The 27,402-nt window shown below is 30.8% G+C and overlaps 1 protein-coding gene across 4 annotated transcripts in view; it reads right to left on the bottom strand.

Annotated features, from left to right (window-relative positions):
* LOC142329921 (multiple inositol polyphosphate phosphatase 1-like) overlaps positions 1-22,134 on the bottom strand; it is a 31,169-nt gene extending 9,035 nt beyond the window's left edge. Inside the window, exons 1-5 of one of the 4 annotated variants that reach the window (XM_075374869.1) lie at positions 21,984-22,134; positions 15,098-15,368; positions 12,460-12,585; positions 9,900-10,078; positions 6,820-6,945 (exon numbers count right to left, since the gene is read on the bottom strand). In XM_075374869.1, coding sequence (XP_075230984.1) covers positions 6,820-6,945; positions 9,900-10,078; positions 12,460-12,585; positions 15,098-15,341 — 675 coding nt within the window. In that variant the 5' untranslated portion in view covers positions 15,342-15,368; positions 21,984-22,134. The other 3 variants (XM_075374868.1, XM_075374870.1, XM_075374871.1) reach the window with 3 other exon arrangements.
* Between the last annotated feature and the right edge of the window lie 5,268 nt (positions 22,135-27,402).

The raw sequence follows: 27,402 nt of genomic DNA, 5'->3' as shown, positions 1-27,402 counted from the left end.
TCTAAAATATGAGATAATATTTCATATTAAATATCTAAAATATTTATTTGTAATATTTTACACAGTCTTAGAAGTAGTAATTTATAAAGAGCTGTGTATTTTTTTTTGTACTACCATTAATTCTACAGAAACAATAAATAAAATTAATCCAAAAAATGTTGATTCCATTCCAAATGGTGTTTTAATGAAGATTGACAACATTTCTTCTATGCTATGTGGGTTGGCTGAAATCTAATGAGAGGATTCTCATAAACACCCTCATTTGGAGTGTTTCTGGGGTAAACCATTCAAAAACGAAACAGAAGAAGAGTCATAAATCAGGAAGAATTTGACATAAAGTGAAGAGTCTGCAAACAGATGTATTCAAGAACAGTTCACCCAGACCCTAAATACCTTGTGATAACGAAGGAAGATGGTAAGAGGGTAAGCCCTTTTCTTATCGTTCATGGGATTACTATTTGTGCTAGTGGTTCAATAAGAGAAATACACAAGATTTTCAACAGTCTTTACTTTGAGACAACTAACAACATCCAGTCGCAGAAGATTCTTGCATTAAATAAAATAGGTGTGTTTGTTATACATGTCAATCTTTTCAGCATTCTCAATACCTCAAAGCATGTTGTGATTTATCGAGATCTACTAAATTCTTCTGAGCAGGAAACTGTGGTGGAATTGTCCATGTAGGGAGTAATAGAGTGCTGAAGATTGAACATGAAAAGGAATGGCAAAGTATTACCTTCTGCTTCTCATGTCCTCATCTTTAATAGACTTTCCTTGCTGGATAAAGTGCGCTTTGATGTACATCGTCTGAATGTGAGAACTTTTGTGCTGTAAACCATGTGGTGCAGCAATTTGGCCACACTGTGGTTTGATGTAAGAGACCCCAGATGTGTGTGTGGTGAACAGACACATGAAGGGGAACCATGTAAGGATTCTCCCATCTGTGTCAACTGCTTCCATGGTCTCTGACTTGAAGGTTGGGACCTACATGGATGATGACATAATTTTAGAACAAGTCGCTGTTTGGAGAATGGAAAAGAAGAGAAAAAAGGTTTGGCAAAACTCCAAAATTAATTGCCTAATATAAACGAATCAATTCTTCAATGGATGTTTGTCAAACATCCTTGAGCTCCAACAACTGGTAAATGATATGGACCCAATTTTGTATTTTTCTGCAAGAAGGCAAGAAACACATTTCCACAAACCTCTTAATAAAACTTCTTAATTTGAAACACATTTCAAATTAAGAAGGTATAATAATTACCAGTAAGTTAAACTGCCAAATATACAAATATACATGTTAGAGGTAGGGTAACCGTATTAGCGTCGACTGAAGCAGTTGAAATAAACACAAATCTGCAAGCGGTTGCAATCAGAAAAAAGCGTCTGCTGCAGATCTCTATCTTTAATACAGAGTGTCCCATTGTCCCATATAAAACGCAACCCATCAATCACTCATCCATGAAATTTCAAAAGTCAAGCTTACTCCCCTACTCGTTACTGAAATGAACTCGTCCAACATCTGAACATCGCGGCGACGTAGTAGAACACTACCGATAGTAACAACAATGCAATCATAACGTTCAGTGTATTGATAGAGACAAGATGGTGTATTCGCTAGATGAACGTGTTTTTATTGTTGAGTCGTACTTCAGTACGAAATCAGTGGTTGCAGTGCAAGATTTGTTTCGCCATAAATACCCAGATAAACCAGCTCCTAACAAAACATCAGTATTAAGGTTAGTTGCAAAATTTAGAGAGACTGGTTCTGTTAATAACAAGGAACACAAAAGATCTGCGTCAGTGTTGAATACAGATACAGTCACTGAAATCAAAGATCGATTACTCGCCTCGCCAAATAAATCGATCGGACGTTTGTCTGCTGAAATTAATTTGTCTATATCAACTGTTCATCGGGCGACCAAACAATTACAATTACGACCTTATCGCATTCAAACGGTTCATCGACTTCTTGAGCCCGACAAAGAAAAACGGCTACAATATTGTCAATGGTTCCGTCGGTTTCTGCGTGAGGGAATTAATGTTATGGATTCGTTATTTTTCACAGATGAAGCACGATTTCATTTGGATGGCTACGTAAACAGCCGAAACAGTAGAATTTGGAGTGCTTAAAATCCCCACGTTTATCATGAAAAACAATTACACCCGCAGAAGTTGGGCGTATGGTGCGCGATATCTCGGAAGAAAATAATCGGTCCTATTTTTTTTCGAGTACACCATTATAGCAGAACGATATCAGGATATTTTATTTCAGTTCATCGCACTCTTGGAAGAGGAAGACAGACACTGCTGGCCACAACATGACGGTGCGACATCGCACTACGCAGGTTCAACTTCTGATTTTGTTGAGGAATTCTTTGGTAATCGTGTTATTGGTCGAAGCTTGTGGCCACCAAGATCTCCAGATTTGACTGCGGCGGATTACGGGGTTACCTCAAAGAAAAAGCTTACAGCAACAAACCACGAACACTTGAACAATTGAAAGTCAATATTGAACAAGCTGTATTAAATATTCAGCCACAAACTTTGAAAAAAGTTGCAAGAAACGCTGTAAAAAAAAATTGAAGCTTGTATTCAAGAAGATGGCGGCCACTTCCAACATTTACTCTAAATGTAAGGTAATGGATGTTAATAATAAAAATTACATTTACATTTACACATGCCTTTTTATTATTTCAATGCCTACCAATATAAAGTTGGGTTGCGTTTTATATGGGACACTCTGTATATACTTGTCGAATTTTGACTGAAAGGAGGATGACATAATGCGAATAATTGCTCAGTTTCCACCACCCATACTATTATGTGTGACGTCAATGTATACAACCCTATTTGAAAATAGATCATCTGAGAAGAGAGTTAGAAAAGTTCCTTTTAAATTCTGACTGTTATTTTAAATGACGACTCAGAAACTTATTTTAATACCAAAGGCGGATCGACATCCGTATAGATGTAACTTTTATAAGAAGAAATAACTTTCGATTGACCGAAATTCTCTTTCAAAGTTTTACAAGATCATCACAGAAGTGACCATTTTTCGGTGCAAAATACACCTGATCCTTCAATAAAATTATATCTCACTTCTAAAAGATGGGTGTTTGATAAGCCAGATTGGACGAGCTTCATTGCTGATAACGAAACTCGAAATAACTGGAGTTATCGAAAACGATGTTGACTTACAACTACAATGTTATATTTGACTCGGCATCATATATATATATATATATATTCCCAGAATATCCGGGAAACGCAAGAAGCCACCTGTTCCGTGGTGGAATGATGAAATAAGTGAAGCGATAAAAGGAAGAAAAACGAATATAACCGCTTTCAAGATCCGTCCAACACCAGAAAACCTAATTTCCTTACAAAAAAATAAAAATCACATAGGGCGTATGAAAATAGACTTAGGTCAGATTCAAAAACGATCCTGGCAACAATACGTGTCATCCATTATCAGAAATACGACTGCGGCAGTGGAAGAAAATGAAGGCCATCTGTGAGCCTACAAACTTTACTCCCACAACATGTCTTCAAAATAAAGTGGATCTTATAGATTTTTCAAACGAAATTGCTGAATTATTACCCATCAATATGAAGAAGCCAGTAAAACAGCTAATTATCACTAATGTCTCCGAAAAAAAAAAAACAGAAATGGAGGTTCACTTAAATTTTGGAACCAAAATAAGCCTTTCATACAATATACAAATCAAAATAAACGAACTAGTGAAAGCGTTGGAGAAAACCGGTAATAGAGTACCTGGTCCAGACGAAATACATTACGTCATGATCAGACAGTTGAGCCCACTGCAAAACTTATATTATTAGAATTTCAGAATCAGATATGGCGAAAAGGAATGTACCTACTACAATGGAAGAAAGCACACACTGTTCAAATTTAAAAAAAAAACTTAAAATCTAAACATCCCAATAATTCCCGTCCTATTTTCCTGACGTGTGCTACTGGAAAAATCTTGGAAAAAATTATAAATAATCGAGTGTTTGGATTTTAGAAAGAGAAAGTCCTTTATTCCCGCATCAAGCAGGATTTCGACAGTACCATTTACCAAATGATCAATTAGAAAATACTATATAACAATTTCATACTTATGAAATACCGAGTCGGAGTTTTCTTTGATTTGTAGAAGGATTTCAATATGACTGCGTCATGGAACAATGTTTCAACTACATGAATGAGGCATTGGAGGCAGTCTACCGGTATTACTTGGCAACAATATGAACGACCGTACTTTTAAACTACGGATTTATAACGAGGGTACTTCAGAGAAAATTTATAAAATGGCATTCCACGGGGCTCGCCGTTCAGCGGTACCCGTTCACGATCGCCATTAATAAACTTGTATTAGCCATTCCAGGAGAAATCAGGAAACGTGTTTACGTCTACGATCTGGCAATTGTATATGCCAGTAATAATACAATTATGGTGAAGTATAAGTTGCAACTAGCGATAAACAACCTCAATGAAGTTGTAAAGAATAAAAGATTCAAATTTTCACCAGAGAAACAGCTGTGTACTTCTGTAGAAAATGAATTCCTCTTTGTAGTCCTGTATTGACCATCGATGAGCATCTGACTGAGTACAAAAATAATTTATGCATTTAAGGTCTATTAGATAAATCCCTACTTGTGGACTACATATACAGGATTTGAATGTTAAATGCAAGAAAGTTCTAAAAATTATTAAATGTTTATCAATCAATTAGGGTGCAGGAAAAGGGACATTACTGCATTTATAGAAAGCATTGGCTCAATCAAAGCTAGATTATGAATGTATTGGTATTTATCCACTAAAACGTCACATGTAAGAAAGTTAGACGTAATACATAACAGAAAAATCAAATACGCCACAGGGCTATCCATACAAGCCTGGTAGTTTAATGTCTCAAGCCAGCATAATGCCATTACATCATAGAAAAGAGATCTTACCATTTAAGATATGCAGCAATATGCAGGCCTTTCCTTCCTATATAAATTATAAAACTTTTAATAATAATCCTTTGGTTGCTTTACATAAACACCTTACACTACCTATTCCAGACCAGCTGGAATACCGTATGGTGAGTTAACAAAAAAAAACAAAAAAAAAACACTAAATTGCTTTGACCGGATACATTAGCAGTTTCTATGAGAGAAATACCATCATGACTTTTACCATCTATAAGCACAAGATTAGATCTCTCTGATGGATAAATAAAAAAGAAACCAGTACTGAAAATCCAACAGGAATTTTCATTAATCATCAGTATCTATGAAGGATATATAAAAATTTATACTGATAGTTCTAAAACTAAACATGGTGTTGGATGCTCTACATACATAAATTGTGAAGCTCATTTATGGAAAATGCTAGATATGGCCACTAAAAGCGCGTAAATGCTTTAGATGGCAGAGTCCATTGCTGTGCAGCAAGCTCTTTACTACACAGAACATTTCTATGAAGAGAGCATGCTTATTTATATCCCAAACTCTTTAAGCATACTATTAGCATGCTATTTGAAACAAGAACATTGAGAATGTCCTTATCACAAACATTCTGTCCATTCTGAATGTATTAAACCAAATGGGACAGCGATGTGTATCTGTATGAACTCCAGGGCATGCTGGTATCTCAGGAAATGAAAACACAGACGAAGCTGTCAGAATTTCAACAATTTGTGAGACTATATAATCCCTATTTGCTCGGCAGACGTTAAAAATCATCTAACACTATCAGAAACATTTATCATTATGAATGGAGAAGACTAAATATGAAATTAAATGTTATTGAAATTACTCCATATAAATGAAAGCGTGACACCAAACTGACTCACCAGGAACAAGTGGCAGTGACCGGACACATAATTGGTCACAGAGTTTATGTTATGTTTATGGTACAGTATGGTAGAACCAGCAAAGAAAGACCAACAAGTGTGTGTGATAAACCACTTTCTGCTAAGAATCTACTGGAAGAGTGTACAGTATATGAAAACCTCAGAAAGAGATTCTGGTTAAGAAACAATATTGCTGCTGATTTAGAAAATGGCAAAGAAAGAAAAATAGTTGCTTATCTAGAAGCTGACAGATTATAACGCTGTTATAGTAAGTCTTCAACAAAAATCAGTATGCATTATGTTTGACTGAAAATCCTCTGTGTGAAGGCCTTTACACCTCAACACAGGGGTTTCAAAATTACATGGTACTGTCAAGACTTTTTTGTGTAAATTACACAATGTAGACATAAGTCTAAATAATGTCAAATAATGCATTTTATTTAATGTAATGTCTAATAATGTATTTTATTTAATGCAATGTCTGATAATGTATTTTATTTATTTTTTTTTTTTATGTAAATGTCCAAGCCCTTTACACTCTGTATGTGATATATGTGTGTGCTTTATTTAATTTTTCAAGTTCGCATTTATTTTTGTGTTTATAAAAATGTAAGGGTCCTATGAATCTGATAATCCTACAGGTGATTTATTCCTCTTTTTATTTTTATTTTTAAAACAATGTGACAAGGGGACCTTAAAAGTCGATGCCTGTATAACTCAAAAAAAGCAAAATTACAATATTTATTCTTTTCTGCTACAGTAGGTAGCATTTTACAATTTCTTTATTATCTACTATACTAACCAACATTTTTCCATGTTTTAGTTTTTACTGCATTTTAAAATATTATTTTACAACAACTTCAACCCCTTTACTTGTATTTTAATTATAATTTTTGAACAGAATTTTTCCCAGTCCTAATAAATTTTAAACAATTTTCTGTTTAACTGACTTAAAAATTGATCAGTTTACCTGTAATAATAGGTCATCACCAGCTGGTGGAAAAACTTGTACAAGTGGATTTGATGGAAACATTGTTTCCATAAATTCCTGACCACATTTTAATGTCTTGTCTGTAGTAGTATTTGTAACTTTCATCTGTAATTACAATATTAAGAATTATTGCTTATCATTGTTAATTGTATTGTTTATTATAAAAAGTTGTTTTTTTTATTTGTTATATGATTATTGTTTTGATCGCTTGCTCATTGTAATGATGTATTTAACCTGAAAAATAAGTATAAGACTGAAATGGATGTAGAGAAAAAATTAAAGACATGGTAAAGAGATTGGATAAAAAAAGAAAGTAATAAAAATATTAATAGAATTGGATAGAAATATTTTTTATTGCATTGATAGAGGCATTGTAACTTTTGATTCAAAGAGGATGGTAAAATGTTAATGTTACAGTGATCGTATTATATTACTTTTACAGTTTTAATAAGTTTTTGTTGTTTTATTAAAACTTGAAATTACTGGTAGTGTCTTTATCGACACCTAAAATCCTTGATATTATTTTATGTAAAGATATTTTCCTATCTTACAATATATTTCCTATAATATATATATATATATTATTATTTGATGACTAATTAGGATGACAATCTATTCTCTAAAGTTATGTGTGACATCTGTTGTTATACATTTTCTCAATTATTCTTTGTATTGAGATTTACTAATAATTTTTAACTGTCATGTTTGTTACTTATTCATTGATTTATGTGTACATTGACTATCATATGTACATGTTTATGTTTACTTATAATTTATAAATTAGTCTCATGTTATTTGATGTTGTTTTCTATGGAATTTTTTAATTCTGTGTTTATTTAATCATTTTGGAACTCAAAGAAAAAATTTAATTCAAATTAAATCCAGCAGCACATAATGTTGGAAAATTTTTACAGTATATTTTATAATAAACAATACATAATTATTAAAATCCTTAAAATTATTGTCATTAAACATATTAATGATTAATTCAGAAAACCAAACAATAAGAAAAACAGTACATGTCACTTAAAATTTATTTTTAAGTTCTTTTAATACAAATTTACAAATACCCGTAGTGAAATTCATTAATATGATATATGCAAGATGAAATATTAAACAACCCAAAAATGGAATTAATTTTTTGAATAAAATTGCCACAACATGCATGATATTTAGGTTATATATTAATACACAACTGACTAACCTCAGAATGAAATCTATAATTTCAAGATCATCACTGAATTACATTAGATTTTTCTATGTCTTTGCCCTTGATTGTCTGTATTTAAAATTAGAAAAAACTATTAATTTGAAAGACAAACCATTTTACAAAATGGTTTTGGGACCAAAAGACATTTTACAAAATTTATAAATGTAACTTTTTAAAATGTCACATGATAACACTTTCAATCACTTCACAGCTCTCAAATAAAATGATGTAACGATTTCTGCTGCTGTTTTTGAATATGGCAACATTTTATATTATTGCCAACAGTTTTATTACATTAAGTGGATAAGTATCTAGAATGTGATTGAAAAGTGTATTTGTTCATTTACTTTTTAATGTTTGTTTAATTTTTTATTTTAGTCTGTTAAAATCTGGTTCCTCTTTGTTTATGTGTAAAACATCAAGATGTTAATGTAAATTAATCTGTTATTTACAATAAAGAGCTGATTAGTAAATACTGAATCTGTTTTGCTATGAACATAAAAGAACTTTACAGGAACAAAAAATCAACATTTGTTACCAAACAAACGGAAACATACAAATTCATCAATACTATCAACAACCTTGATATACTATACATGCACAAAAAATAATTACATTTTAATATAATGAAATTTACAACATTTCAGAAAATGAACAGATACAATTCGATCTACCAACCTTTTCAACCACATTCAAAATACATCAACTGATAGGTGAACAGCAGCACCACTTGCTGAAAATAAGCAACGAAAGTGTGATGAGTTATTAAAACTTTAGTTTCATTAATTTATTTGGTTTTGTTTATGATTAAAAATAATGTTTATGTTTATGTTTATGTTTTTTCATAAACTATATAACTTGAAATTAATATGACTGTATGTATCGTGTTAAAATATACAATGGGCTCGTTATGTGATCTGATTTAAGAAGATCTAGACTAGCATTCTTTAATAAACACTTATTTAACTGCCTCTGTTGCTGTAAATATGTCATTTTCTACACACATTCTCAATCTCTACATCTATGTAATTGCAAATCATTGAAAACTAATCATTACTTTTTTTTATTTTTCTTATCGTTAATTGTTTTGTTTCATTACAAATAAAGAAATACCATTAAAAGACAGCTAATACTGTAAAATATGTAGAAAAACTCACTTTCCGATTAAAACAAAATAAACAAATCAAAGAGATAAAGAAATTGCAACCTAAGTTGTCGGTTCTGACAAAATAAAAATTTAACTTAATAAATTTAAATATTGTCATTTTCATGAACTGTTTTTAATAAAAAAATTATAATAAATGTAATTTATATCAGTGGCATCACTCCTTATTGTGTATAAATGACCACTCCGGCTGTTACAATTATAAAGTCAGAGTCCATTTTCTTAGCTATGAAAAAACTGTGTTTAGCCTTCTACACTTGAAAAAAGGTAGATTTTGGAAAACAAAACTATATTTGTAAAAAAAAATTCAATTGAATAAAACTCATACTTAATTTTTTAATTTTTTTCTTTAAGTAGAACACTTTTGCAGTGATCTCTGCTTCATCAGTACATATGAAAACATAAATATATTATATTATACACATTTTATATCAGTGACCAAGATGCCCAACAAACCCGCTATATATTTTTTTTGTAAATATGCTCTTAATCATATATTTGTATTTTCATAATATATTCTGACAAAGGAAAGATCTTTAAAAAGTGGTATAAAAAAAATATTAAACAGTAAATTTATTGAAAATTTTATATTTATAAACAATTATATTCTGCTGTAAGGATGCAATTTTCTAAATTATTTATTACATTTTAATAGAGCATATTTTACTGATGAAGTATACTTACTACATAATTTCCAGGTACATAAGGTGGTTTAATCAGCTCAGGGAATTTATTTTTAATTCTTTTTGCTAATTCTTTCATTTCTTCTAAACCTGCTGCATGAATCATATTTTCTTGCTCACTACCCATTGCAAAATACCATTTTCTTAAATTTTCAATATCCTTTTCACAGAGGTTAACATCTCAAAAAATAATTATTCAAAGAAAATAAATGAATTGTAGTTTTATGAAAATATACATATTATGCATTAACATAATTAAAATGTTTAGATTTATCTCTAAATTTTATTTTGTTTAATTTTGTTTTGTTTTGTGTGTGTGTATGTTTGTTTGTTTGTTCATACAAAAATTACAGTTTTATTATTAATGATTTACTGTTAACACTTTTTGTTTTTAAACTTTCTTTCTGCCAAAAACATGAATTTGTAATATTCTCCATTGCAGCCCTTTTCTGTATATATATATATATATATATATATATATATATATATATATATTTACTATATTTTATAATTAATACATTTAATATATATATATATTTACTATATATATATATATTCAAGGAAAGAGAATAGTTATAATTGACTTATAGAAAAAAGGAACTGCTTTGGCATTTGTCTGGAAAGATAAAGGAAAAGCATGAAATTATGTTGCAAAATTATAAAATAAAAGATTAATGAATGTTAGAAAATTTTTTAGTGCACATTTTTTTATACTAGTAATAATTGTATGAAATAATATTGGTGATGGAACTATGTGAAGATATTAAAATTAATAAAATCTATTCTGAAGTAATAAATATTTTTAAGCCATTAATTGAACAATTTTAGGAATGTTTAAAAATGTACAGAAAATTCAAGTTAATCTAATTATCATTATTTAAAACCACATCAAAATAATAGCTCACGTGCTTAACTAAATAATTTAATTTACTCATTTGTGTCGCGCATGCATCTACATGCACAGCTGAGTATACAGTATTTTATACAGTTTCAGACAGTTATATAACAATTTTGTCAGATTTTCTATAATACGTAGTGGGGTAAAAAACAATTTCCCTTGCATACAAATATAAATTCTGTGAGAAACTTTGATTTTGCAGTGATAGTAATTAGCTGCTTTTACTATTCTATTATTGTTTGCTTTATTTTTGTATCTGTATTTAGAATAATGATGTTAAAATGACAAAATAAGGATAAATTTTTATGCTATTTGGTGGAAAAATGATAAGGATACAATTGTTGTCCATGAGGAATTCCATGTAAAATTTTCTATTCTGTACTACCAACCCATCAACATTTCCTTAAACTGAGCATGAAATTAGAAAATGCTGGAGCTGTTGGAGATGCTCCATGATAAATTAGCCAAGAGCTAGATAAGCTTAGAAAAAAACTTAACAAAACATTACAAAAACATAACAAGTCTTCAAAAACATCAACCAGATTAGCTTCCATTAGGTTGAAAATACCCAGAACAAGTTTAAGAAAGATTACAATTGGTTTAAAGTTTTGAAAAACTTTTCATTTAGGAGATTGTTCACTTGAAAGCAAATGAGCTGCAGCCCCATTTTGCATCCAAACATCATGATAGACTTTTCTCAATGTGAGGTATTAACCAACTTTCTAGCATTTGCAAATAAGAACCTCCACCATTCATGTACTCTTCCAAAAAAATTATATATGGTCTGAACAAGCACAGCACAAGCACATCATTCTGGCCCATAACATAACATGATGTGGATGCTTCCAAATTCATACACAAAATGAAGATTCTCCTTAGCTTAGAAAACCACATACCTGACTCATAAATAGTGATAAATTGCACATTCATCAGAAAACAACACTCTTGTGCAGGAGAACTCATTTACAACATAATGCTAATGAAGCACACTAGCCTGGAATACACTATTCCACATTTCTATACAATACTTCATTCTCAAAAATTAGTCAGAATGATTTTACAATTAAGTTTGTTTTTTTTTAATATGATCATGCATTGTTGATTGATCACAGTTTGTTAAGTTTGATAGTTCATTTACGCATAGATTTAATTGGAGGCTCAATCAAATCTGCAAAGGAGACATATGCTTGAATTTGCGTCTTCTTTTGTTCATTAAGCGGCCTGTCTTTTACACTGCCGGAAGCATATGCACATTTGTCCTGTTCACATGTTCTTTACAATATTGGTCCTTTGCAAAAGAACTTGCAAATGAATTGATTATTTGTGCAATTCACTGTTTGCACTATGCATACTCATGTTAACAATCAACAACCGCTCCACAACTACTTCTAGTAAATCGGTCATAACTTCGCATATGAAACAATAAAGTGAGTGTGTAACCTTGAGAACAGGAATACCAATCGGCATAAAGAAGTTATTTCAGGTTCTGTATACTGTGTCACTTTCAAAACAGTAACAACATGTTAATTGCATGGAGAGGTACAGGGACTTCTTAGACATGCTATATAGTGAGAGAATGTCATGTCAGAACTGGATAATGAAGCCAGATAAAGAAAAGAACCTGTTGTACATATATTTTTATAAACAGTGATTATATACTTACTTTTTTTGTTCTCATGATTATATATTATCTCATCCCTTATTTTGTACAATTGCTGAAAATCATCTATTCTCACTGCATATCTTATACCATGCCTTATCAACATCCATATCATTGTTGGTGAACAATCTACCAAAATGGAAAAAAATTCTGTAAACCTCTTTTTATTATAATATTAATCTTAAATATTTCATAATGAAAACACACCTTTGTAAGTTTTATTGTGTATTTAGAAATTATTTTATTCAGAATATTACAGATGTAATTATTTTTGCTGATAACAATTTTTTTTTAATGGTAAACATGTCTTATTTTTTGGCTATGTTTCAGAAGGGGAAAGACTTCCTTTCTCTTTCAGAACATCAAGAAACCCTGAATCAAAAGAATGATAAACCTGTTAATAATTAGCTAATACAATGCATCTCAGGTTCATCAGGTTTTATAACATAGGAATGACCTTCTTATTGGCCATATGATTGTTGGAATTATTTTCTAAGGATATTCTCAAAGAAAGAATGAACTTTACTGTACCAAGTTTTCTTAGCATCTAATATGATGAATCTTTTTTCCATGTCTCAGTCTCTTCTGGTTTGTGTGGCTTTAAATGAACAGTTTAACCATCAACTTCCTTCTAAACTCTGACAGAACAATCACTTTGGTCTCAATCTGCTTCTTTAGTCAAAAAACTTATTCAGAGTTAATCTTTGAATGTTAATCTAGAAACCATTTAATTGTGATTCACCTACCTTCTTCTTAAGGTCAACAATCAACCTGACTATTTGTGGCTCAAAAAGATCCCTTGTTGAGCAATTAAATCACTCCCTCAAGATCTGAAGCCACAATATGTCTTTTGTTATACTTCTTTTCCCCGCTATTTTGTCTTGAATAATTATATATGATAAATGGTATCTTTACCGTTTCATAACAAGCCCTAAATATACAATTTGCTTGATTTAAGTTTGTTTTTCAATTTCATTTCCTTGCTGAGTAAATGCAAAAGTTCTTCTTTTGTGATTTTATCATATAACTACATCTCAAATGTATCAGTCTTCTTCATCATCACTTTAGTTAGGGTAGCAACCAGTATACCACAAGAATTTAAAAAGCGTTCTTTAAATAGTAGTTATATAGTCTTATCTGGTTTGAGTTAGAAAATCTCTATTCATTAATAGTTTCCATGAGAATTCATTATCTCCTCTACAATCTACATCATAAGAAATCTACATAAGAAGGGATATTGTGTTTTAACAGTTAATACGAAAGTACATTATTACAGATTGCATTATTTCAGTGTCTTAAACCATTATGCTCTAAATATTGGTACAATAGTAGCTATTGTCATGACCTTTTCACAATTTTTTTTTCATATTAAACATCAGTGATTTATAACTTATGTGCAAAAAAAATTTTTTTAAAGTTTTTCTCTAATTTTCTGCAGAACCCTAGTAAAACTTTTTTTGTGACAGCCTATAAAATTTGTAAATGTAGGGCACTTACAGTTCAGTGTTTGTCTTGTTCAATCTCAAATCAGTCAGCAAAGATAAATCTCCATTTAACTGAACTCCTTTAATAAAATTTTTCTGGAATAATGCAGGCAAAAAATTTTATTTAAAATGAATGAATTAAACTATAATAAACATTGAATCAACTTCAGATGTCATAACCAAATTATTGGAATATCAATCCTGAAATTGGCAAAGTTCCCTAAAAAACAAACATTCCATATCAGGCTTACTGGGGAAAGTGAAGAGTAAAGTTTCTTATTTACTTCACTATTGAGAACCATCACTACGTCCAGAAAAGTGGATGCAGTCTCACTTTTCTATGAAACTACATCAAAAATGATCGGAGCGCACCCTTTTCTGAATTTTGATGTTAGTGCACAATTTCTCAGAAGAGAATAGTGGGCCCAGTATTTTTCACGTAAACAGTAACATCTGAATACTACTATCAGATTACTCACTTCTTAATGCTGCTAGAAGATGAACAAGCTAGCTGATTGAACAACCCACACAGAGAATAACACAATGCTGTAATGCAAGTTCTTTGGGGATAAAATCATTTCCTGTTGTCTAAGGCCACTTAGGTCACCAGATTTATTTACCATTGATTTTTTCTTTGATGTTATTTAAAAAAAAAACTGTTCCAAAATAATCCTCGTATAATTAATTGATTCAATATTGGAATATTAAAGTCAAATATCTCATATCAGCACTGCAACCATTAAAAAAGTGACTGCAAACATGAAAAAATGTGTTGATGCCTGTATAGCTGCAAGTGGTGAAAATTTTGAACATTTATAATAATAATAATACTGTAAGTTATGAAATTATTTAATGTTTCTTTCTTAAAATTTAATAAAGTTTTTTCATATATTGGTCTCCATGTATGTTTTTTTATGCAGGTTAGGTAACTTTTTTTTTTATGAGAGTACTATGTTACTATGTATAACTGTACTTTCAATTGGAAATTTTTGGTGTTTAATATATATTTACAAGATAATTTGATATCTCTCATTCATGAAATATAATTTTTACATATTTACAAATCCCTTGATAGTTTAAGACACTGATTTAATTTTTATGATTCAGTATTTTTTTTTTACATTCCTAAATTAACTTCTTTAACAATTAGTGGTTACCTGGAGGAGGTGTAACAATAGGTAGTTCATCCTGTACAACAGTTTTGTATGATGTTTTAGAAGAGAATAATAAATATGGATTCATGTCGTCATCATAACAACCCTTAAATTCATCATCGTCATCATCATCATTGTCATCACTATTTTTATTAATGTTGTCATCTACACCAAGAACTTGGTCGTACAATATGAGATGCATTAAAAATAATGGTAGTATTTTTTTATGTAAAAACCAGAATGTCATTTTATCTACTCCCACGCTTTATATCACCTGAAAATTAATGTAACATTGTGTATGGTTGTTAACATAATATTAAATAATAAAGTAATATAATTTTACAGTGGACTTTTTTTAACTGTACAACATTCTGTAAAGAAATTGTATTGAGGATGTTATTCATACTTGGTTTTAAATTTAGCTCCTATTCTTGGAAAATGAACAATGAAAAGCAATTCTCAGTAATAAAGAAAAAAGGTTTTGAGAAATTCAAATGTTAGGAGATAATATAGTCAATGAAGCTGTTATTCAACATTATTTATAACCTCTGTTTTTAATCAGCAATAGTAAAATACTTATATCTCAGATTCTAGTGTTTGGACATGCCTAAAACTTCCTTTCATATTAATTCATTTTAGACTTTTCTTAGAATAGAGAAAAAAGTCTCAAGATGAATGAATCATAATGCTAAGAATTGTCTAGCTCAAGTTTGATTCCCAGTAAGGGTCTGGATTTTTTTCACCTATCCGCAGGAAGATAAAAATGCATCTCATATTCCTTGTTAAAACATGGCAATGTTAAAATACTAAAATATTAAAAAAATTTTTTTTAGATAAAACCAATTTAAAAAAAAAAGTGCACTAAAACTTTTGTTTAAATTTAGACTTTTTGTTGTTGATCCCAGATTAAAAACAAACAACTACCAACAATCGCCTACCCTTAATTTGGCACCAACATCAAGTTGTCCGTGTTTAAAAAAATCTGATGTGGACATCACATGACTTACTTGTATGCCTATTAAATTATGTATACACATTTTTAAAAGTATGTGAAATTTTATTTCACTAATAACTTCCTGATTTTTTTATTGTTATTATTCAATTATTATTTATTGTAAAACTTATTTACAATCAGAGGTTAATAATATATTAATAAATCAATGTACTTAAATTAAAAAAAGGAGATGAAGTCGGATTCGAACCGATGCGTCTTCCCATTGTAAGTCTAAATATTTCATTAATTAAAACTTTATTTGGCTACAACTCTAGAACTAATGAAGATAAGTACCAATTATGATAAATAGTTGAAAAGCTCTCTCTCTATGAGGGCTTATTACTGCAGTTAAGAAAAAGTTTGGGTTTTTTGACACTTTTAGTTCAGTCGATTGCAATCAAAAGGGGAGATGCACAAGTAGAGGTTAAAACAGTCCTAAATCAAAAATTTCAACATCTTAAGGCCAGACATTTTGAGTTAGGCGTGATACATATGTACGTAGACGTCACACCGAAATTAGTCAAAATGGATATTTCCGTTGAAATCTTAAAACTGAAATTTTTTGCAATTACAATACTTCCTTTACTTCGTACAAGGAAGTAAAAATTTACTTAAATAAAATAACCCTAAAAAAAAATATGCCCTGCCAACAAATATGAGGTAAAGTTCTCTGAAATGCAGAAATATGGATTACTTTTTTACTCTAACATTTCCAACTACTTTTCTTAATTTTGTGTATGAGAATACATTGAATATAAGAATCTCACCAGGCCACCCTAGGCCTGGTGAGGCCTAGGAAACTTATATTTCTACAAAATATAAGTTGGATCATTAAAAATCAATCTATTTGGTGAAAGTTAGACTTGAGCATAGACACATGTAAAAAAGGAGATACATACTGTTTTTTTCATAATCAAAAAATATGTAAAAAAGTCATAAATTCAATGTCTGTGGGTATTCAAGAAATAGTTAAAAGAATGGTGAACATTAAATACTGAAATATTATTATAATGAAGATAGATTCTTTTCATTTAATAGATTATATTGAACAAAAATTACTATTTGTTTGAAGCAGACAATACCTGTATGATAAATAAATATCAAGCATTTTGTGGAACTTAAAATTTCATGCCTGTATAAAGTTTTTATTACTCAGGTAGTTGAAATCCCAGTTTTTATATGCTATGTAAAATCTGCCTGTTGTGATCAGTCTTTGTAAGTAATTCGTAAATTTTTTTCTGTTGTGTGGAACCCTCGTATGTGCTTCTTGCATTGCATCTATGGGTGAATGTGTGTCCAGTCTATCCAGTATAGTATTTACTATACGTAAGTACCGTTCACTGACAGTCAGTCAGCGATTTGCAAGCACCAAATCGTTGATTTAGACCAACCAGCACCGGGTTGGTCTAGTGGTTAACGCGTCTTCCCAAATCAGCTGATTTGGAAGTCGAAAGTTACAGCGTTCAAGTCCTAGTAAAGCCAGATATTTTTACATGGATTTGAATACTAGATTGTGGATACCGGTGTTCTTTGGTGGTTGGGTTTCAATTAACCACACATCTCAGGAATGGTCGAACTGAGAATGTACAAGACTAACACTTCATTTACACTCATACATATCATCCTCATTCATCCTCTGAAGAATTATCTAAACGGTAGTTACCGGAGGCTAAACAGGAAAAAGAAGAAGAAGTATAGTTTTACTAAATTGTAGCTAATAATTGTACATACTGAGTTGTTATGTTTATCAGAATGTTCATTTTAGTATTGTGTGTATGTGTTTTTTTTGTTTGTTTGAAAACTACACAATAATCTTCTTTCATAACAATTTTGCCAAATTTCTATGACTGTGCTTTGATTTGTTGTGCTTTGACTTCAACTGATGACTCCCACTTTCAAAAAATCAACGATCTGGTGCTTGCAAATCGCTGACTGACTGTCAGTGAACGGTACTTACGTATTAACGCCACCGCAGCTACAGCTTTACTTAAAAACAAAGTAGTCAATCGGATTTTGGTGGAAAATGGACCGATATAGAGTTTAACATAAATAAATAAATAAATATTTATTTTATAAATATAATTTAACCAAGCTTAACCTACGCTCGCTAACCTTGACTAATTAACACCGTGTTTTTTTTAGTAGTTATTTAATAAATTCAGTAATTACAATTATTTAAATAATCAAATTGCAATAATTACTGAATTTATTAAATAAATACTCAAAAAATTACGGTGTTAATTAGTCAAGGTTAGCGAGCGTATGTTAAGTTTGGTTAAATTATATTTATAAAATAAATAAATATAAATAACCATTTATATTCTGTTTTGAATCTGTTTCGGCCCATTTTCCACCGAAATCCGATTGACTACTTTGTTTTTAAATAAAGCTGTAGCTGCGGTGGCGTTAATACGTAAGTACCCAGTGAACTTGCAGAAGGGGTTAGCATCTCGATTGGATAATGACATGACATTTTGACTGAAAAACTGAACATGCATCGAGTTGCAGCAAAGTTTGTAACTCGTTTGATGACCGAACAGAAGAAAGAACATCGAGTGGGCAATTGTCGGCAACTTCTTGAATAAGCCGATGACGATGAAACATTCGTGTAAAGAATTGTAACGTGAGACGAAAGCTGGGTTTACGGCTACGACATTGAGACAAAAGTTCAGTCATAAAAAATCGCACATTACAAAAGTTGCTACTAACATTTAAACACGTACTACAAATACAACAATAACACAAAACTAAACTACAGGGAGATTATGCGGAACACAATACTGCCAATCGCACGCCACTAAATATCTCCGTTGGCGCGAATTAATTAATTCGCGAATTAAAAAAGTTTAGGTAATTTTACGTGTAAAAGAAAACCGCATATCTGTACTCTGGGGGGGGGGGGGTGATTAGATATGTTATGAATGACTCTCAGTTGTAATGGGGTTTTTATGTATTTTTAAAGGTGTGTTTGTTTTCTATTTTTGTTATGGTGGTGCAGCCAAGAAATTTGAGTGATTTGTGGTGAATACAATCTGCAGTGAAATGGAAGTTGAAGTGTAACTACAAGTGGATATGAGAAATGTGTTTTGCCTTATACTCTTCATATCAGGAATATGATTTCATCAGTATAGTAATCCCAGCAAGCTATTTTGTCTTCATGTTTCTCCGTTGTGTAATATTCAAGAATTTTTAAAGGACTGGAAATGTTTTTGAGAACAAAAATGCTTACTGGCAAAATTGAGTTTAGTGTTTGTCATATGTGAAATAATTTTATTATGACTAATGTTATGGAAATTTACAGACTTATTAGATTTGATAAAAATAGTTCATTAATTGTGCTGATGTAATGTAGAATAAATATATTATTTGATTACATACTTAAGGAGTTTTATAAGTTTTTTTTAAGAATAATGTCATTAAAAATGACACTACTGATATACTCACTGAAGAATGTGTTGCCAGTCCTACATAGTCCTACATAGTCCTTCAGTTAAAAATGTTTCAGTATTTTGAAAATGATTCACCTAATACTTAAAAATTTTGTAAGTTTAAATTTTTTATACTGGTGATAAAAAAAAAAATAGTAAAATTATGTAATCTTCTTAATTTATGTTTTGAATTCTATAACTCAAATTCAAAATAATTTTTTCAATGTTTTTTGCATTATTATTTTTATAACATGTTCTGCTACATTAGTTTTACTTTTCTAAATTTTCTTAAATATTCTCTAAAACATACCTAAACCTACACCATCTGTCAGTTTTTTTTGCATTAATTTACTCAGAGATTTCAGACCTTTTATTATAATTATGTACTAAAAAAATCTCTTAACATTTTTAACACAAAAACATTATTTCTGAAGATTGATAAATGAGATGGTTAACATGTTCAAACAATTACCAACTTCCATGATAACTTTAATGTTGAAAAAGTCAAACAAAAATTTGTCATCTGGCCATGTTGATGATATAGCAATAATGAGTGAGTTATTTACTCTGAAAATGTATTCAACCAATGCCATATGTAGATCAATTATACAAAAAGAATTTTAGTATAACTTTTATGATTCACGATTGAATTTTATCAGTTGTAATTTTAAAATATGTGACTTATTTCATCTCAACGGATATTGAGAACTGCATTTATTTGCATAATGTATATTTGTTTTTTTTTTTATTATAAAATTCGGTTAAAAATAGGATGTTTTTCAGCATCTACTTCGGGCATATGAATATTTACCATGACAATATTTATATTTTTTGGAGTCCCAAATGGAAATGAGTTCATAAACAAAGTTAGATAATAATGAAGTTGCAATTGACTCGGTACGTACATTTACTTAAGTGACATCTGTTCAAATTATATGGCACCTGCTAGGTATGAATAAGAACAGCCATTTATTTAAAACTCATGACAAAAGCTATAAATATTGTAAACAGTCCAGTTTCTTTCAAGTTTAAAATTCCAACACCATTGGGGTATCTCAGCATAAATGTATATTCAGTACAGTTTACTACAATAAGCTGGGATAATCACAAAAACCTTTATTATGATCCAGTAGAAAGCTTAAATTTGTTCAAGACATGGAACTGGTTGGAAATTGAGCAGCAACAAAAGTATTAAATATTGTAAGTGAAAATTCTATAAGAAAGACAAAATAGCTGGAGTTTTCTAAAACTTAAAGAAAAATTATTTTGATATGTTTTGAATGACAATAATTAGGCTATGGTATAACTATAGAAATGTAGATAAAGAAAGATTTAGAAACAAAAGGAGAACTTATCAACACTTTTTAGCAAGTCAAGGTTAGTAATAGATATTTTTCCATCATAACAATTTTAATAAAAGTTGAAGAATTATTACTGACATTGAGACTGAAGGAAAAAACAGATTTTAAATTTCCACAAATCACCTACACTAATCAAACTCCTGTTTTAAAACATCCCATATAATAGTTCATAAAAGATAAAAGAAAATTAGTTTCAATTAATACAGCAGGAAACAAAAAACAGATATCCACAATCAAACAAAGGTATGACTGGCTATGAAAAGGAACTGACACTTTATGTGATTTTCATGAAAACCTTTTGTAAAGTTGATATAAAAAGAGTAATTATTAGAACACAAGAAAGATTTGGATGAAATTAAAAGTACTTCATTAAGAACTAGGTAAAGTGATGTGTTGCAACACCGATCGAGTGGAATTTAGAAGAAAAATTTTTGTTGATTTTAGATAATTTTTTGGGCGTGCATAAGGGAAAAAATTTTAACTTAAAATTGATTTAGTTTTTCATATCAGAAGGAATAACAAATACCGCTACTACAACACTGTTTTGAATGAATTGACCCAATCAAATTTATTTAATAGAATTGACTATATCTTAACCCTAATAAGTAAAATTAAAAGATTTGATTAACAGTTTAATTTGTTGCCAAGTAGAAACAATGTTGGTTAAAAATATCTGAAGAATTAATCAGTAAAATTATAGCTACAAAGTAGTTTTGATTACACTACTCTAAACAATTTCTTTTGGAAAAGTAAAATGCAATTTCCATATTCAAACAACAAAGATAGAGATGAATTTAGTAACAGTGAATATTAGCAAACAAAAAAAAAGTCAAAATATTTAAGTTAATGCAATTAATTAGTACCTAATTTAATCAACCAATATTGTTGTCAAAATTATATTTTGCTACTGATTAATAAAGAAGCACAGTATAACTTACCATTAAAAGTAAAGAAAAATAAAAATATTCCACGAATTAAGAAATAAAAAACCCTACTACCTTTTGTTTTAATTGAAAATCACACGTAAAAAAATATTATATAAATACTAATTAATGAATCTAAATATTATTATTAACAATATTACTGATATTTTAAAATAAACATACGTATTAATATATGTAATTATATATTACGTCAATGTTATAATAACTTAAATGAAATGCATATAATTGTGTCATCAGTCTTTAAACAATTTAAACATTGGCACGTTACATATCCACATAGTAACATATTGATATGTATGTACAAGTGTTGCAATTACTGTGTGATTCTCTTCTGCCGCTTCTCTCCATCTCCTATTAGAATTATTATTTGATTAGTTAAAGTAATGTTTATGCGATAGCTTACAAATTCTATCTGTGACCTACTTTTAAAACAGTTATTTTGTAGTTGAAAAGAAACAAAAATTTCTTCTTTTTTATATTGAATTCTTTTTATTAAATAACTGTTATGTATTATTGACAGATTATGGTATAGTATACCGGTTTTTTTAAGTTAGCATTAAATGGTATGATTATTACTTGTTTATGAATACTACCAATTATCTGCAGCAGAACTGTATTTAGACTTTTTTTAACATCATTGAACTACAAGAAGTGTGGTTTTGGTTTTGGGTACAGGTATTTTATTGTTATTTTAATTTCCACAAAAATACTCCCCCCAAAATTGTCTTATTGTTATGTAATCATTTTCTTTATATCACATTCCCAGGATTATTAAATATTAACGTGCCATGCAATAAGCTTTAAGCCTTAGTAAGTAAATTTGGCAGTTGATCTTGTTTGGTTTTGGGTTGATTATTTCTGATGCCATGTTTTGATATAGTTATATGATGTAGCAACAGTAAATTTTCTCTCTGTTAACAGTAGTAAGTAACCTCTTGTTTGACAGTAGAAAGGGGTACGTCATTTTTGTTACTTTACTCTATCTATCTTAGTCTTTGTTTATCAATTAAAACTAATTAAGGATACTTTTGCTAGCAATAATGTTGTTGACTGTACAACCAGCTCTGGATGTGTTTAGAGTAAATTTCGTAGGGTAAAATATCACCTGCATTTTAGTGGGCTTGACATGCTGATATATAACTCGTTATTTCAATGAAGCAGGCATCAGTAAACTTCTGAACCTATCACTTTCCCTTGTAAGCCTACTGTGGATTCTTGTTATTCTTAAAGACAACTGTATCATTTTTAGGAGTGATTTGTGACTCATGTTAGATCACCTGTTTAAAAATTAAACGAGTATAAGTATTCTTATAGATTTTTTTTTAAAGCTCTCAGAATAATTCACAAGCCTTTGGTATTGACCTAATGATCACTTTTAAATCATATCATTTGCATCAAAATTTTGAGTAAGTAAATAAACAAGCTAACTGGACTGTGCTCCCTGCATATATATTTATTTTATTTTTTCTGTCAAATGATAATCATTTGAAATAAATATTGACTATGTCTCATTTTCAGAAATTAGGTTTAGTATTTATTTGGTGGAAGAAGAGGAAGTTGAGGAGGATGAAATGGGAGAAACAATACTGAGATCTGAATTTAAGAGAGCATTAAAAGATTTAAATGGCAGAAAGGCTCCTGGAATAGACGGAATACCTGTAGAATTACTGCGCAGTGCAGGTGAGGAAGCGATTGATAGATTATACAAATTGGTGTGTAATATTTATGAAAATGGGGAATTTCCATCAGACTTCAAAAAAAGTGTTATAGTTATGATACCAAAGAAAGCAGGGGCAGATAAATGTGAAGAATACAGAACAATTAGTTTAACTAGTCATGCATCAAAAATCTTAACTAGAATTTTATACAGAAGAATTGAGAGGAGAGTGGAAGAAGTGTTAGGAGAAGACCAATTTGGTTTCAGGAAAAGTATAGGGACAAGGGAAGCAATTTTAGGCCTCAGATTAATAGTAGAAGGAAGATTAAAGAAAAACAAACCAACATACTTGGCGTTTATAGACCTAGAAAAGGCTTTCGATAACGTAGACTGGAATAAAATGTTCAGCATTTTAAAAAAATTAGGGTTCAAATACAGAGATAGAAGAACAATTGCTAACATGTACAGGAACCAAACAGCAACAATAACAATTGAAGAACATAAGAAAGAAGCCCTAATAAGAAAGGGAGTCCGACAAGGATGTTCCATAGAGCATAGATGAAGTCCTACGCAAAAACTATCGCATGAAAATAAACAAGAGCAAAACAAAAGTAATGAAATGTAGTAAAAATAACAAAGATGGACCACTGAATGTGAAAATAGGAGGAGAAAAGATTATGGAGGTAGAAGAATTTTGTTATTTGGGAAGTAAAATTACTAAAGATGGACGAAGCAGGAGCGATATAAAATGCCGAATAGCACAAGCTAAACGAGCCTTCAGTAAGAAATATAATTTGTTTACATCAAAAATGAATTTAAATGTCAGGAAAAGATTTTTGAAAGTGTATGTTTGGAGTGTCGCTTTATATGGAAGTGAAACTTGGACGATCGGAGTATCTGAGAAGAAAAGATTAGAAGCTTTTGAAATGTGGTGCTATAGGAAAATGTTAAAAATCAGATGGGTGGATAAAGTGACAAACGAAGAGGTATTGCGGCAAATAGATGAAGAAAGTAGCATTTGGAAAAATATAGTTAAAAGAAGAGACAGACTTATAGGCCACATACTAAGGCATCCTGGAATAGTCGCTTTAATATTGGAAGGACAGGTAGAAGGGAAAAATTGTGTAGGCAGGCCACGTTTGGAGTATGTAAAACAAATTGTTGGGGATGTAGGATGTAGAGGGTATACTGAAATGAAACGACTAGCACTAGATAGGGAATCTTGGAGAGCTGCATCAAACCAGTCAAATGACTGAAGACAAAAAAAAATTTATTTGGTGTCTTTTTTCATTGACTTTGTAAATCACACTGTTAACATATAGATTTTTTAGCAAACTCGTTTAGTATGCATTTGAATTTTATGGTTGATCTGTAGTCTGTTTTCCCATTTAGTGTATTGCTTTTTACCATTATTACGTATCAGAGGAAACTGCTTGCAGTTACTTAAAGCTATCCTTTACCAAATTTAAATAAACAGTTGAAATTTCATAATTTAGTATAGATACACTTGTAAACAGTATGTTGTCAATCCAAGAGGTAAAAGGAAGGATTACATAGGTAATTTTTTGGCTCTTTACTATTTTTTATTTGTTAATGATATGCCTCAAATTATTCATTTTTACCCTGTTCACAAAAAATAAATATATATATATATAATATCTATGAACAAAAATTTCTAATGTATGGATTGTAACACATCTAACCTTAAACCACCACTGTATTGTGCTTTTCATGTTATTGTAACATTGGTGATTATAATATAGATTTATTTTTAAAAGGAAATATAACAAAAATTCTTATTTACATTAATAATAACAACAACAACCAACAGATAACAACAAGGGAACAATCAGATGACAACAAGAAGATAACTAGGCAATAAGAACTAGAACAATAAGAACTAGATGACAACAAGAAGATAACTAGGCAATAAAGGGCAACAATTAGGCAAAAAAAAGGTACAATCAAGCAAAAGCAGGTAACAACTAGGCAAAAACCAGGAAGCAAAGAGCAACAACAGGACTTTTCAGACTACAACCAGGCAACCACAAACAAAAAGAAAATCGTGAGTAATAATCAGGAAATCAACAGGCAACAACCAATAAACATCAGATATAACAGGAAAACACCAGACAGCCAGTAGCCAGCTACCAGGCAAATACCTGGCTACAACTTGCAAAACCAAGCATTGACAAGCAAAGGCAACAACCAGTAAAAGAAGGCATTAACAGCAAAAACAATAGGAAAAAACAGGCAACAACCAGGCACAAAAGGCAAAACCCTGTTAACAACAGGAAACAATTGGCAATATCAGGCAAACATATGCAACTGTTTATTTGAAAACAGGCATGAGCAGACAAATAAAGGGACAAATACAACTGACAAGAACGGGAACAGCAGGCATCAGGTAACAACCATCTTTACACCCTAAGGAAAAAACATCCACCTTGGAGCGAGGTCAATGCCTTCTTCCTCTTACAGTGCAACTCCCTAACACTGATTTAATTAGCTTACTTCCAGTCTGGTTTGCTGTCCTCGCAAGCAAAGTCAGCCCCTTCCACATATGCAGCTCCATCATAGATGGAAAAAAGTAGTGAATTCGAATATCTAAAGTAATTGTGGCTTGATGTCAAAACACCTAACTTGGTGAAATAAATGCCCATTTGGGCCCTAGCTATCCAGGTTGCTGGTCTATTATAAAATCAAATTCCTTCAGTGACTCTGCAGAACCAGAAACCTGAGAAAGCTAGCAACTATCCTCCAGTCTTTTCGAGTTTTCTAATTGACTCGCAGATCCAGAAAAGAACCCACAAAAAAAAGAATCCACTGGGTTGGTCTAGTGGTGAACATGTCTTCCCAAATCAGCTGATTTGGAAGTTGAGAGTTTTAGCATTCAGGTCTTAGTAAAGGCAGTTACTTTTATACGGATTTGAATGCTAAATCATGGATACTGGTGTTTCTTTGGCGGTTGGGTTTCAATTAAACACATCTCAGGAATGGTTGAACTGATACTGTACAAGATTACACTCGTACATATCATCCTCATTCATCCTTTGAAGAAATACATGAATGGTAATTCCAGGAGGGTAGGAAAAAGAAAAAAGATCCAGAAAAGAATTAATCCTCTCAAGTTCCCTAACAATACGAATATGTTCAGTCTTGTACTTGGGGCAAACATACAGGACATGGTCTGCATTGCCATCGACTCTACAGTGAGTGCAGGCACAGACCCGAAAAAAATGAAACCAAAACTAGCCAACTTGTTCCTAAATCACCATGTCGGAAATTGTGGAAAATGCCGATTACAAAGGATTTTACTGCGATTTATGGGACCTTTTCCGTTAAGTGGCAGCATTTGCGTTTTTGTTGGGAGCGGTGTAAATGCGCTTCGGTATAGGCTGGAATATCATTGTTGCATAATGCCGGCAACATCGCAGTGACTGGTCCGCTGGCCGCGACTCGACGGCGGCAGATTATTATCAGAGCAAAACGATTCAGTATTCGATTGACTACAATGTTATGTTTTCTTTAATTTCTAAATATTATTTTTTTTTACTAAATGGTATTTTTAATTTTATTTAATAATAAACGTATAGTATGCAATAATAATTAAAGTACACTATACAAAAATAAACATATGAATCAAGGATTCAATTTGCATGAATGATTTCTGAAGAATTGAATATTGTAAATAAATTAATTAATTACGACGCGCCATGTGGCTATCATGCATTCCATCAAATGGGCGGACTTGTTTACACTATTCCCAACAAAATGTAAATGCTGTCTCTTAACTGAAAAGATCCGATTTATGCCGATTACATTAACAAAAACTGCCACGCTATTTGATTGTACAACCCAGGGAAATTTTGTCAAAATTAATTTTTTTCATTGATTATCAGTTTGATGACTTCCCAGGTACAT

The sequence above is a fragment of the Lycorma delicatula genome, chromosome 9 (assembly GCF_047948215.1).
Source record: "Lycorma delicatula isolate Av1 chromosome 9, ASM4794821v1, whole genome shotgun sequence".
Taxonomy (NCBI): Eukaryota; Metazoa; Arthropoda; class Insecta; order Hemiptera; family Fulgoridae; genus Lycorma; species Lycorma delicatula.
The sequence above is the reverse complement of the archived record's forward strand: the minus strand, read 5'-3'. Positions and strand labels throughout refer to the sequence as shown.